Source organism: Engystomops pustulosus, chromosome 1, assembly GCF_040894005.1.
Source record: "Engystomops pustulosus chromosome 1, aEngPut4.maternal, whole genome shotgun sequence".
NCBI classification, from domain to species: domain Eukaryota; kingdom Metazoa; phylum Chordata; class Amphibia; order Anura; family Leptodactylidae; genus Engystomops; species Engystomops pustulosus.
This window is the reverse complement of record NC_092411.1, coordinates 237,753,299-237,769,011: the sequence shown is the minus strand read 5'-3', so window position 1 is coordinate 237,769,011 and position 15,713 is coordinate 237,753,299. Positions and strand designations below refer to the sequence as shown.

The following is a 15,713-nucleotide window of genomic DNA, read 5'->3' as shown; positions in this document are numbered from 1 at the left end:
CTCAGGTACATTTTCATGCTGCAGTCTCTGAGTAACAAGGGTCAAGTAGCGAGCAATAAGAGCGTTGCTAAGCAGCGAGTGACAACAGAGCGGAGCATTCTGAGCGGAGACGAGGACACTTCTAACCTACCTCTCCTCAGCCTGACAATGGCGAGATATTCCCTGTGTCACAATGCCAACTTTCAGTCATTTGTCAGGCTAGACTACAACGTTAAGCCGACCAAAGAAAAATATAGTGATATTAGGGTGGAAGCACAACTACAGCATATCCATGAAGCCAGAAGAAAAGACCTAAGTGCCACCATCTATGCTGGTGAATACAGCAGGAAAGAGCTGGATGGAAACTGCCAATCATTAATGAGACCAAGCTCCCGCACCAGGATGAACAAGCCTCACCCGCCTGAGTAAGGAGAGTATGTGTGGGACACTATGACCAGTGGCGCTGGGGATTTAATAATTAATATTGTTTTCATGGATTTTGGCCCAAAAAATGCTCCAATTAGACATTTATAATTAATTTGTGCTGTGGAGAACTGCTTGCTAAACCACATTCACTCAGTTGGTCCTGTGCACTGCATCAAAATCCATTAACCGGGGCCACTTACTCATAGATCCAGGCACCATGACTGTGGTAATCTTCTAATATTTGTTAGCTATGGCCTCCTTCCTTCTAAAATCAACTTTTAAAATGATACTAATAATCCAGGAGGGCCCTGGGGGGGGAAGGGGTGTTGACAGAGATAATCCATGCTACAGATTCACACGCTATTACACTGGAGCACTTCCCATTTCCACTTCTGCTGTGAGATTACATGAGGCAGAGGGGGACGGGTGAGACAATATAACAGCCTGTGAATCTAAAGCATGAAGGGACTCTGGTAACACACACAGAGCTCATCTGGCTCATTAGCATAATTTTCAAATTTATTTTTTTTTTTTAAGGAAGGAGGCCACGAGTGGCAAATATAAGAAGATGACCACGGTCATGGTGCCTTGATCTATAAGTAAGTGTCCCTGGTTTAGCCATACTTGATGGTACATTTCCTTTAAAAAGGAAGCCGAAAACCTACTACAGTCATGGCCATAAGTTTTGAGAATGACACAAATATTATATTTTCACATGAGCTGTTGCCCTCTGGTTTGTCAGATGTTTTTATCACATACAGAAATACAAGTGCAATCATATTATGAGGAACAAAAGCTTTTATAGACAGTTAGAATGAGTTACTGCAGCAAGTCAATATTTGCAGTGTTGACCCTTCTTCTTCAGGACCTCTGCAATTCTCCCTGGCAGCTCTCAATCAACTTCTGGACCAAATCCTGACTGATAGCCGTCCATTCCTGCACAATCAATGCTTGCATTTTGTCACAATTTGTTGGTTTTTGTTTGTCCACCCGTCTCATGATGATTGACCACAAGTTCTCAATGGGATTCAGATCTGGGGAGATTCCAGGCCATGGACCCAAAATCTCTATGTTTTGTTCCCTGAGCAATTTAGTTATCACCTTTGCTTTATGGCAAGGTGCTCCATCATGCTGAAAAAGGCATTGTTGATCACCAAACTGCTCTTGGACGGTTGGGAGAAGTTGCTCTTGCAGGACATTCTGGTCCCATTCTTTATTCATGGATGTGCTTTTAGGGAAGACTGTGAGAGACGATTCCTATGGCTGTGAAGCCGCCCCACACATGAATGGTTGCAGGATGCTTTATAGGTGGCATGAGACAAGACTGGTGGTATCACTCACCTTGTCTTCTCCAAACAAGCTTTTTTCCAGATGTTCCAAACAATCGGAAAGGGGATTCATCAGAGAAAATGTCTTTACCCCAGTCCTCAGCAGTCCACTCCCTGTACCTTTGCAGAATATCAGTCTGTCTCTGATGTTTTTTCTGGAGAGAAGTGGCTTCTTTGCTGCCCTCCTCGACACCAGGCCTTGCTCCAAGAGTCTCCACCTCACAGTGCGTGCAGATGCACTCACACCTGCCTGCTGCCATTCCTGAGCAAGCTCTGCACTGCTGGTAGCCTGATCCTGAAGCTGAAACACTTTTGAGAGGCGATCCTGGCGCTTGGTGGTCATTCTTAGCAACAATGGAACCTCTCTCCTTGAATTCCTTGATGATGCAATAGATTGTTGACTGATGTGCAATCTTTCTAGCTGCTATACTCTTCCCTGTTAGGCCAGTTTTGTGCAGTGCAATGATGACTGCACGTGTTTCTTTAGAGATAACCATGGTTAACAGAAGAGAAACAATGATGCCAAAACTCTAGCCTCCTTTTAAAGTGTCCGGTAGTGTGATTCTTAATCCAGCCCTGTCCTCATCAACTACCACACCTGTGTTACTGGAGCAATCACTGAAACAATGTTAGCTGCTCCTTTTAAGTCAGGCCTGCAATGAAGTTGAAATGTGTTTTGGGGGAAAAAGTTCATTTTCTAGGCAAATATTGACTTTGCAATTAATTGCTGTTAAGCTGATCACTCTTTATAACATTCTGGAGTATATGCAAATTGCCATTATAAAACCTGATGCAGTCGACTTTGTAAAAATTAACATTTGTATCATTCTCAAAACTTATGGCCATGACTGTACATGCCGAGATGCTACTAACTTTTATTGTGACACAATGATAGGATGACACCTAAGCTATTTTGGGCGAGACTTAATTTTCTTTTTGTTTTACTATTAGCCCTATTAGGCCCTATTTACGTTTGTTTTTCACTTCCCGCATTCCAGATCCATTTACAGAACCATGAGGGCTTCTTTTCTGTGGGATAAACTCTACTTCCTAGTGGCACCATTTAATATTATACAGTTCAATGGTATACACTCTATGGGAAAGCTGGAAAAGGAAACCTCCCATTGATTCTTTTTCAGTTCAGTATAATTACAGAGCTACCAAATTTATATAGTTTTCTTGCGACTAGATATCCTGGATATCTTCAGAAAATGTAAAAATCTTAGCAAAATGTACAGTATATTCCAAAACAGGTCAAACCCATCATCCGAGGGAATGATACAGGACGGGGGGAGGGATTCTATTCTATACTTTAGAATACACTAGAATTTACACTTCTTACTTTTGTGCATTTGCACCCATTTTTATGAACTAGTTTTTGTTTAGGATTAGTGAGTGTCCATGATATGATATGATATTTTTTTCTTTTTGGGAACTATAGAACCTTTTGATCCCTCTCTATGCAAATATGTGGGAAAACGGTGAATTAGGAACTTACAGGCTTCACTGTGATAATTATTTTATAGGTTGATCGTTTTCGGATGTGGGGGGATAACAGACATAATTATATTTAGCTTTTTTATTTTTTATAAAACAAAACATAATTGGATAGATTTGATAATGTGTTATCAAAATGTGTTATCTCATCCCAGGACCGGTTTAAATTTTTGGCTAAAAGGGTTTATTAGAAAGTCACCTTACAACTGAGGGACTGTTTTGAATCCTAGATAACAATCTTTTACAATAGGCAAAGACAATGGGAGCTCTGTACTTTTACATTTTATTTAGACTTTGTCTTTGTTTTTTAGGGTATTTCTGGTTACTACACTACATGACATCCCAGGTCATTACAACTGCAATAAAAGTATCTCTTCAGGAGAAAAAGGTAATGTATGACTCTCCTCAGATATAGGGGGATATAAGGACTGGGCAAGTTTTATTTTGGATGTGCATTTGTCTTAGGGAGTTTACACAACTCAAGCTTAAGGGGGAGAGGATGGGCCAGAACCCATATGTATTTTCAGTGAAACGCATCTGTTCTGGAATAAGCACCACAAATTTTGCATGAAAAAAATGCAAAACACCTGGTGCTCAATGCAGAGAAATACTGACATTTAGGGCTTTTTCTCATTGGCGTTGATGTTCGGCTTCAGTTACGCATCTGTTGCGTTTTGTCTCGGTTGTGTCTCCGTTTTTATTCCGTTTTGTCCCTGGGATGCATCCGTTTTGTCTCCATGTCTGCAAAAAAACCTGAAGGTATAACTTTGCTTTGAAAACATCACACTTGATTTTTTTAGCCTCATCAGTGAAAAAAAAATAGATGTTTTATAAATAAATGTGGCGCACGGACCAACTCTGCAGCGGAATGCCCCTTTATGTGCAGAATTTTGTGCACCGACAGACACAGTGCAGCTGCGACACACAACTGGTGCAGACACTATATAAATACATGTGCAAGCATTTTTCATTTATTTTCAATGGAAGGTCAAACAGAAAACTGGCGCAATAAATGCGCCATCCCACATTTATAAATGTTAATAAATGTGGGACGGTGTTCTGAAGTTCTTTCTCGCTGACACAGTTTCAGCAAATAAATGTTATTAAGTTATCCAATTTTCCAATATACTTTCTGTATAATTTCCTCACTGTTTTCTAGATCTCTGCTGTCCTTCTTTAGTAAGCTTCTAGGTTTCCTTCCAGTGGACAGAAATCTGGCCATGGCCATGGGTCATGTGATGTCACACAGGTACAGGAGCCGTTATAACATACAGTACAGCTCTGATTACTCTCTGTGATACGAACAAGCCGTGCACCCTTGTGACATCACATGACCATGATCAGATTTCATTCATTGGAAGTAAACACTGACTTTTCATTGTGCTCTTGTGAGGTTTTCACAGCCGGACACACAGTTCAGAAAGGGGCAGAAAGTGACCACACAACTTCCGATACCACATTCGACCCAAACCTCAAGGGCTGAGAGAACCTTCTAGCTCACCACAGTGAAACAGAGCTTAGACAGCCCGAGCTCAGTAGTACTACCACCAGCCGCTTGTAAGATATAAAACTTGTCCATAAAAGAATTATATCAGTCTTACAGCCGGGTCTCTCAGTAGTACTGCCACCAGCCGCTTGTAAGATATAAAACTTGTCCACAACAGAATTATATCAGTCCTACAGCCGGGTCTCTCAGTAGTACTGCCACCAGCCGCTTGTGCAACATTCCCCACCAGGGCCTAGCCTTTTCCTGGGACCTGGAGGCAGCCGGGGCCCAGAATACTGAAGTGGCTGGTGGTTGTGGCCTAGGCACGCTGTGGTCACGGTGCTTGGTATGGGGACCGGAGAGCTGTCCTACAGCCTGGCAGGTATCCATTAGATGGTGTGTGCAAGAAAGATGGAGGGAGAGGCTGATGTACTGGTTCTCCCTGGGGCAACCCCTTAGTGTCTGTAAGATATATCCCTGGGTAATGGATGGGGAGCCCGTGATGGTGAAACAGCCGTATCCAGGCAACATTGTGCAAAATAACTCATGGTTCTTTATTGGAACAATTGCAAGCAACGGGCCAAACCGTCTTGTTACAGATGCTGGATTATTGGAGATTCCGAATTACTGGAGTGGTCATGGAGAGTGATCCTCAGGAGTTGGGTCACCAGTCTGGTAGTAGATGCAGGCTGGGAGGTAGCTGTGTCCAATACTGGAAGCTGCAGCTTTGTCCTAGGTGTTATCTCTATGTGTAGCACTAAAGGTATACTACACACTAACTCTGTTTCTCTCAGTGTATCTGGTGGAAGATGTGCTCTCTAGGAGAGCTGGGTTCCAACAGGTGCTCCTGTGTCAGGGGCTGGATTTCAAGAGCCCTTGCCCCTTCCTGTCCAGGAGTTTTGTTAAACCCTGGTCAGGTGGTGGCTCACTCTCAAATCACACTCCAGTTCACATGAAGGAATACAATTGGACAATAACTTTTGTAAACTTAACTTGCCTGCACAGGCAGTATCTACAGCTGCTAATTACCTTAATTGACTGCATTACCCTAAAGGTGAGTTGATCAGACTCCCCTAGAGGGGCCCTACAGGTAGAGGGCCTTATTCACAAGCACTCCCTTGCCTATACGTCAGCAGGGGTGTTGCACTTGTAAGATGTAAACCCTGTCCATAACGGGATTATATCAGTCCTACAACTGGGTTTCTCAGTAGTACTGCCACCAGCCGCTTGTAAACCCTTTCCATAACGGGATTATATCAGTCCTACAGCCAGTGCTGGTAATGTATAAATTAGACCGAGAACACTGACGTGTGATTTTGCGGATTGATAGCTGGTCCGCAGGAACAGTTCCTCACAGTCTGGTAGTAGCTTCAAGCTGGGCTGGTATAGATGGAGCAGAGTTTGGAGGATGGACCTCTGCTCTGAGGCTTAGTCTCCTGACTTGCCCTAAGGGTGTCAGGCAGTGGCCTGAGACACCTCTGCCTCCTAGTAGTGTGTGAATGGAACCTCTGCATCCCTATATGCATATTTATTTATAAAATTAAGTCATGAAAGAAATAGGAAGATGGACCAACATTATTTATAAAAAGAGTCCAAGGTGTCATTCATTCTGTGAATTGTTTCATTTTTTTTTTGTATTACAGTTTTTTCCTTATTTAGATTTTGATTATAAAAAAGGTGAAAAAAATGCTTTCTTGCAGGTAAAGGAAAAACAAATGTCCCTTCTACTCCGTGTATACCCAGAAGAGTCCAGTATGATGACAAGAGCCAGGTATGGCATGCAGCCTTTACAACCCCATGTCTATTTTCTTTTAACATTATAAGATGTTTTTTTTAATTAATATTTCTTTAAATAAGAGTTTACCTAGCAACTAGCTCCTAGTTCATGAAGTGAACCTTTGAAGTGTTGAGAAGCCATGTAGGCTAGGACCACACAGCATACAAAAAGCAGGGATTTCATGTAGAAAGTAAAGGTTAAACTAAATTACTTCTCCTATATGTAAAACTTTTGCCTGAAAATTAGCCTGAATTTTCATGGCATCAGGTTCTTTTACCATATCCATTCATTATATTTACAACTTAAGGGAACATGAGACAACAAATAACCCAAGACTCTTGTGTGTTGATAGGTACAGATATTCACTGATGTAAACTCCAATATGGCAGCTCAGGCTTGGCTTAAACTTGCTAATGATGAAGGTAAGGTGACTGGTGTAGATGTGTGTTCAATACTTAGTAGGATCATCTTTAGCTGTAGTGACAGCTGGTTGTCTGTTGTAGTATGTCTTTACCAGCTTTGCACATCTAGGGGCTGGAAGTTTAAGGTCTTCTCTCCAGTATTGCCCTGTATTTCACTCCATTCATCTTCCCATCAACTCGGCCTCCCAGCTCCTGAGGAAGCAAAGCATCTGTACAGCATGATGCTGCCTCCACCTATTCACGGGGATGAGCAGTAATAACCCAATTACACATATTTTCCCTTGGTCTCAGCATTGTCATTATGTACCAACTTCTAAAACGTCTAGATGGACAACATCCATAGCCTCCCCTAGGTCCAGTCTAGCATTTACCAACTCATAGAAGCCGATCAGATTATTCTGACAGAACCGATCCCACATAAACCCATGCTGATGCTGTTTTATAAGTTATTGTGAGATACTCACAAAATCACAAAAAAAACCCTACATAATTGTTATCCTGGTATCTGTAACAATCTGTACTATAACTCAGAAACATTATTGGACCCGCACATAAAAACAAAACCCAAAAAACTCGCCACAAATGTAAATTTTTCCTAAAATCCCTACACAAAAACATTCAAAAAGTGATCAAAAAAAGTTATGTGCGCCAAAATGGTACCACTAGAAAGGACAACTATACACGTAAAAAAAATAAGCTCTAAATAAGCTCTGTCAACCAAAAAATATTAAAGTTATATCTTCCCGAAAAGATGGTGATACGAAAACAAATGAGATTTTCTTTATATTAGTATTTTTTCCAGTAAAATGGTAAAAGTATATAAAAACTATATAGATAAGGTATCACTGTAATTGTAGTGATCTATAGAATAAAGATAATGTAGTATTTTAGTCTACAGTGTACAACCCCAAAAAAATACAAAAAAAAAGGAAAGAGTTGATAAAATCTCATCAATAAGCTACAGATCCACTAAAATGAAGTATTTGTAAAGTGCATCTCATGTTGCAAAAAATAAGCCCTTATATGTCCAAATTTCCAAAAAAATAAACATTGTATAGCCAATAAATAGTGACAATGCATAATCTGCTCTGAATGGCGCAGCTCCCCCCTCAATGCCCTGGCATTTGCCAATACAGCAGGTTACCACCACATATGGGGTATTGTTATACTCGGGAAAAATTGGGTATTAAACTTTGTGGACCGTTTTGGTATTTTATCCACTGAGAATTTGTACATTTTATGAAAAACACATTCGTTTAGCCAAAAAAAAAAAAAAATGTTCAAAATTGCATCCGATTTTGTTTAAACCCCTGCAAAACAATTAAAGGGTTAACAAACTTCATAAAAGTTGTTTTATGGGGTATAGTTTCTATAATGGGGTCATTTATTTAGGCCTCACACCTAACGTTCACAGCCCCATAACCTCCTAAACAAAATCAGAGGATGCGTAAAAAACCATGACCACATAAATTAGACATTTGGTAAATGTTAGTTATTAAGTTTTTTTGCTGTTATCACTATGTGTGGAAAAAGTAGAATATTTTGAATTTTGAAAATCGGGAATTTTTCTGAAATTTCACCAAATATCTGATTTTCTCATAAATTTAACGCAAAACATGGGCAGATTTGAAAAAAATGGGCTGTGTCAGGAAGGTGAAAAGTGGCTTCAGCGTTAAGGGTTCTTGTGGTCAAGTATTACCCAGGTGACCCCAACCTAATATCCTGTCAGGTCTGTTGGTTTAAGATTAGGTCTAGGAGTGCCCTCCCCCCGCTTCTAGTTCGGTGCTGGACTATTTGTGACAGGTAATTGTCTTTTGTTATTTCCAAAAAAAGCTGCTGCCTTTGTCGGACCCTTCATTTTCTGTGTCCCGGTCTATATTTTAGTAATCGATAAATAAGAAATGACCGTTACAATACCCCCAGGCTGCATCTTATTAGTTGAAGTATTTTACCATGTTTTGAGGCCTCATACTTTATATCTGCCTGATTAGAACATTTTCCATTCTACTTGGAGCCTTGAAGCAAACCCCTAGTAATGTTTTATTATCTCTATTATAGTTTATTCTCTTTCCCTCCCCTTATCTCCACCCATAGGGACTCCACGGTTTTATTTTTCTTGCAGATGTCATGGTGAAATACTAAGATGTAGAATGGGGGGGGGGGTGAAACCCTGTATTGTTTTGGGAAAATCTCATCAAGGGATATCTTGGAAGATGGAAAACCACCCAGTGTATCAGCACTGGGGCCTCCGGTGTCGGCCCCTATACTAATGTGTCCAGATCACATCACATACGCCCCTTTCTATGCTTAAACAGTTATTTCCTCTTATTTACTCATTTCAATGTCTGTTTTTCTTTTACATTTTCCCCCTCTTATCCCATTTGTTCTTATCTTACCCCTCTTCTTCTGTGTTCCTCCCCTGGCCACACCATTTCATACTTTAGTATCTTATCTAGGACTATACTTCCAAATATTCTTGTCCAATATATTTTTATCCTATCCTTAGATTTTCTTCATACCTATATCTCAACAGCAATTTGTTATTTACTCCTATTAACCCATATACTTTATCATCTAATACTTCCATTGCAATCTGTCTGTACCTATCATATATTATCTGTTCTAAATGTTCTTTTACTTTCCTATTCATTCTTACCTTATGTGATCATATACTACCTGTATTTTATGACCATCATTAATCTGGTGAGTACCAATCCTGGTCTATATTGTTTCTGTTCTACTCTGTTCATTTATACTACAATATTTGATCCATTTTCCATTCCTGTCATATTTTTTCTTGTTCATGTTCATCTATAAATACTTAAGTGTAATTTATTCTTATGAAAACTACAGACTATTCTGCTGTAATGAAAATTATAAAGTTTGTAAGTGGGAAACAAGCTGAGGAGGACACAAGTACAAAGAAGAATACACTCTACCAGGTACGGTATGCTTCTTCATACATTAAAAAAGGATTTGAGAAAAGGAATCATAAATTATACTTAAATAAATTATACTTATGGAAATCTACCAAAAAATCCATCATGATAAACCAGGGGCACTTATTCATAGACCCAGGCACTGTGACTGTGGTAATCTTCTTATATTTGTTATCCATGGCCTCCTTTCCTCTAAAATCAACTTTTCAAATTATGCTAATGAGTCATATGAGCTCAGGGGGGGTGTTACCAGAGCCTCTCCAGCTTCACAGGCTGTTACAATGTGCAAGCAGAACTTCCTTCCTCCCACTTTGTGAGATAACAGCAGGCAGAGAGAGTGGTAAGTGCTGAGGGAGTGAGGGGGGTGGGGGGTGGGGAGGGGCGAGACCTTCTCCTACACAATTTAGCAACATGTGAAGTTACAGCATAACGAGCCTCTGGTAACGCCCCTCATAGCCCTTACATCAGGCACAGGGAGGAGAAAGTGCAGTGCTGGAGTAGAAGGGGAAGATGAGACATTGTAACAGCCTGTGAATCTACAGGTTGGAGAGGCTCTAGTAACGCCACCAGAGTCCTTCTGTCTCATTTACATAATTGTACAAGCAGATTTTAGAAGGGAGGAGGCCACGAATAACAAATATAGGAAGATTACCACAGTCACACTGCCTGGATCTATGAGTAAGTGTCCCTGGTTTATCATGATGGATTTTGATGGTGGATTTCCTCTAAATGTAAGATTATACTACAAGCAGAGAGGGGTGTACCTGGGGGGAAGGGTGGGACTGTCCTGACAATACTGTACTTTGGTCTGCTTTTACAGCTATAAGACTAGGACTGTTTATTACATTTTTGCACCACGTGAAAGTAACTTTCACAGATATTCATCCCTTATTAATAATATACATTATTACACTGCTGGCAGTATGGCCACTACAATTTGTTTTCCCAGGAGTAGTTTATAGGAGATGCTACTTTATACACATGACTGGCCGACACTTCTATCTCCAATTTGTATGTAATTTTTGTGAGATTAGTAGAGGCTATTTCATGCCCCTCTGCTGCCACTTGCCTCATTCACTTTACATAAGATAACATTTTGTTTCCAAACAGTTATTGAAACAACATATGAAGCCGGAATATATTCCCTTAGCCCAGAAGTGGTTGTTGAATGCTCGGCCTAAAGGTAAATAATATCACAAGTGACTTGGAGCTATGCTGTGTACAGGTTATATGAAACATTATACACATAGCGGGGCAGTATAAATGTGTGAAGATAGTAGTTACGATAAGTAGTAAAGCCCTAACAAATGGTTCCAGAGGCTACAGAATTATTTATTTTGATATATCTATCAGTACGAGATGAGAACATTATGTAAATGACCCATACAATAGCCATTCACATAACAAATGGTAAAGCAAGTACTGTAGCTGCTGTATACTTCTCTTGTGTAACTTGTAGTATAAAGATGATGGAAAATGCGGCCTGAAGCCTTAGGGTTTTTTGTTGTGGCCTTAAATTATATATACACAACTCAAAAAAAAAAAAAAAAGGGAAAATTCTAATCTGAATGAAAGTTCGGTAGAAAGTGGAATTTGCTCACAACTAAAAAATCAACAATGGAAACCACATTTATTAACCATTGGAGGCCTGGATTTGGAATTACCCACAAATTTAAAGTGGAAAAACCCACTACAGGCTGATCCAACTTTGATCTAATTTCCTTAAAAGTCAAAATGAGGCAAAGTACTGTGTGCGGCCTCCACGTACCTGTATGACCTCCCTACAACGTCTCGGCACGCTCCTGATGAGGTTGCGGATGGTCTCCTGAGGGATCTCTTCCCAGACCTGAACTAAAGCATCCTCCAACTCCAGGACAGTCTGTGGTGCAACGAGATGTCGTGGATGGAGCGAGACATGATGTCCCAGAAGTGCTAAATCGGATTAAGGCGAGCAACACTACCTGAGCCACCAGTGTGGCTTGCTGAGCCATTGTAAGGAGGCCACACACAATAATGAGCCTCATTGTGTCTTGTTTTACGGACATTAGATCAAAGTTGGATCGCCCTGTAGTGTGTTTCTCAACTTTAATTTTTTTTTTTTTTTTTGTGATTTTGTTGTCAGCTCATTCCACTTTTTTTCAGAACAAAGTATTCAATGAGAATATTTCATTCATTCAGATCTGGGATGTGTTATTTGAGCGTTCCCTTTATTTATGTGAGCAGTGTACATATATAATAGCACTTCAAGCCTCACTTCTATACTATGCACCTTTATCCACAAGTAGAGAGGAGCGGACCCAACGTTCCTGTTCAGGCTCGCTCTCGTTCACGTTCTCCCCTGGCCAATCATAGCCATGGCTAGTCTGCTGTTGGTGTCAATTTTCCGGATTGGCTGTTTGGCCGCCAGTCCAGCAATACATCCACGTCAAGTGACCATACTCAAACGGGAATGTCTGGTCCGCTCATCTCTATTCACAATTAACCATCGCAACCATGCAACAAAGGCTAGTCAAACACGCACCCTGCCAAAGATAGCTGAGCACTGAGTCCAATAAACATTGGATGGATAGACAGGACGCAAAGCTCAACATGCTCCTCCATCAATTATACAGAAAGGAGCTCTATCCCCCCCTCCATCACACTTTTTTTCATTAGATTGGGGTAAGAACTAAACATGAGACAAGCCCTTACACCTTATTTACAGTAGAGGAATACATTATCTCATCACTGCTACAATTTGATTTATATTGAACGTTTCTTTTCAGAAGCCAAAGCTGTAGAGAGATTACTGAGGACTTTGGCCACTGGGCCCCGCACAGCAGAACTAAAAGAATCTTATGGACCGTATTCACCTGTTTACCGACTGCAAAGAGCAGAATATATCATACACCCGGACTGGAGGGTAAAGAGCTAAATATGTTGCTTACAAAGCTGAAAAGTAGTATTTTGACACTAAAGACCCAGTCACCATAAGAACACTTGTCCCGGATGATTACTTGACTTTCGGTTTATATTTACCCGCTGTACATCTTTAATCTCTAGAATGATCACATGTTTTATGTATGTAGTCAGCGACAGCGCATCTTTCCAGATGTGCAGATTTGCTACTTACATTTTTTTGGTGCTTGTTGAAGACCTTATCAAGGTTCTTAAAGGGGTTAGTCCAAGTTAGATTGTTATCCTCTAATCACAGGATAAGGGGTAGCAATCTGATCAGAAGGGGGGTCATGTTCTCACTAGTTGATGGAGTGTCAGGTTAAAGGGCATCTACCACCAGGATGAAAAACGGTATGCAAATGAGCCTGAGGGGCTCCATAGGTGTTATTGAAAGCCTGAAGCCCCTCAGGCTCATTTGCATACAGTCTTTCATACTGGTGGTAGATGTCTTTTAAGCACATGTTCTACCACTCTATTCAATAATAGGTGAGTGTTGTAAACTACCGAGCACCATGCACAGATATTTATGGCAATCTTATTGACAGTGAATGAATGTGCCAAAGCCAAAAAGAACACATGCCTGACCTGCCTCTCCATTAATTAGTGATAATGGGACCGCCACCACATAGTTATCCCCTAGCCGATGAATGGGGGATACCAATCAAACTTGGCACAACCCCTTTAAGGTTGGGTACATACCGTATTCTGAATCCCAGTTTAGCATGTTTGGAGAAAATGGGAATGCAAGACAGGAGAGAGAAGAGGAGACGGAAGGAAAACATTTATAAAACTACCAATTTATTTTCCGATTTCTAGAGAAAATCTCAGGACTTATAAACTAGTCCTGTGGGAGTGTTACATGTTACCTTTATGCCTCATGCTAATAAACAGGCGTAGGCAGAGAGAAAATTTTTTTTGTATAATCTGAACTGAAAAACCGGGTGGGTCTCCTCTCATTGGTATTACTCTCCGACCATCCGCATCATGAGATCTCTGGATATTTGCACAGCTGGAGGAGAGGTGGCGATGGAATTAGAAAGGAGTCTGCATGGACCAGTGTCAAAGTCTGTCACTGTAGTTCCGAAAACTGCATTTCTTCAAATCCTAAAGTTTTGCCAGCAGACATGACATAGGTTTAAAATACATAATTAAGAAAATGGGCAGACTGTGGGTGGCTCTTTATGAGGTCTCAAATCTGGAAACCATATCAGACATAAATATAATGAGTTTTACTCTTCATCGAGTAGTATTGCTCTATTAAGGTCTTGTAGGTTTAGAAAAATATGGCTGCCTGATCCAAAAACAGCGCCACACCTAAAGGTCCAAATGTTATGGTATTGAAGTTGTGCCCTTTGCCCTGGAATGTTCAAAATCAAAGTATGGATAATACATAAGAGGTGCAAGTACATGAAATGATATCTACATCCGTACCTCATGAATACTACTTACCTGCTGTGTATTTATCTTGCTTTGTGTGTCCCGCAATTGTGCTCGGCCAGTGCTCCCCCTGCTGCATGGTACTTGCAGTTAGATAACGCATAAGCCCAAAAGTAATATGGAAATACTGAGAACTCTCCAGTGGAAAATGGAGAACATAATGATGCTAGTGGTGGCATCAGTAAATGTGTTGAGACATGAGCTTGGGTGCACTTTCCATTGTATTCTGTGGAGAGCACCTACACCGCACAGGGGAGCAGAGTACAGCACCTGCCTCCATTGCGCATGCCCTGTACCCGTGTCACTGAATGACGGTGTAGGCACCCGGCACTTGTTATACAGCAGAAAGAGCCTGGAACCAGATGGCACCTTCTGCTTTGTTCCCATATTAATGACCTGTTCTGCACAACCCCGTTAAGGTCAGTTAGTTTGTTGGTTAGAAAAGGGGAGGGCAGGATCAATAGTTGACTGTTAGGGTCCGATCCCCGAGCAGTTCCGACTCCTGGCAATACATACACATACAGCATCCGGCTACGTATAGTTTATTTTTTACAGGCTCTAAACAGCTCAACCTTGTGTAACACTTGACCATAGGACAACCCCAGGGGTGTTTCCTGGAGTGTGCACTGCATCTAAAGTCAGCATGAACTTTTGCAAGATCTTTTCTTGTGGAATAAACCTGACTTGCGTTTGCTAAATACTTCTTTTACGCCTACTTTTACAAATTCTTTTTATATGTTGAAAATGTGGACCATTTTTATATATACACAATGCACTGTTCTTAGTAAATGTGCCCCACAGTGCGAAGAGCCTTCAGTTTCCCTGCATGATTATGCTGCAGCCAGTGTAGTTTTTGTTGTTACAAATAACAAAAGTGTGACGGAACTTCTGTACATGGAACCATATGGGGATCAGAAGGTAAACAGAAGACCTTCAGCAATATCACTGATGTGAACTGGGACTATCAACATTCTGCAGGTCAGTATTTTATTACTAAAACAATTTAATACAAGTTTATGATTTTGCACAATAAAAATCACAAACTTAGCATAAATCATATGTTTAAATTTCATTTAATAGTCTTAACCTTTTATTTTATATGTTTGAGGTGTGTTGGCCTGTTTTTTTTTGTAGGCCAAGCTATGGTTTCTACTGGTAGCAATTTAGGTTATTTTTAGGTTAACTTTTTTCTTTATTATATACTATATTTTAGAAGTGATGTGACAAGTATTTTTAGTGGACCCACCTAGAAAAGCTGTTCAGGTTTCATTTTTGTTTTTGCTGTTATTTTTCCCAGTTGTGAAAAAAATAAATTCTAAAATAAAAATATTGGCTTTCACATTTATCTTTTTATCTGGTTCTTCACTACTATATTTTTGGCTGTATGAATTGGTTTCCTTATTTATAATTAAAGGAAATCTACCATCAAAATCCATCATGATAAACCAGGGACATTACTCATAGATCCAGGCACCGAGACAGTGG

The 15,713-nt window shown here is 40.4% G+C and overlaps 1 protein-coding gene across 1 annotated transcript; it reads left to right on the top strand.

The window, feature by feature from the left end:
• Positions 1–12,830, top strand: LOC140075665 (uncharacterized). Its single transcript, XM_072121820.1, has 7 exons — positions 1–404; positions 3,542–3,618; positions 6,417–6,487; positions 6,846–6,915; positions 9,769–9,857; positions 10,965–11,037; positions 12,620–12,830. The coding sequence occupies exons 1-7, from the start codon at positions 16–18 to the stop codon at positions 12,766–12,768; spliced, it is 918 nt and encodes a 305-aa protein (XP_071977921.1). The 5' UTR covers positions 1–15; the 3' UTR covers positions 12,769–12,830.
• Positions 12,831–15,713: the final 2,883 nt, after the last annotated feature.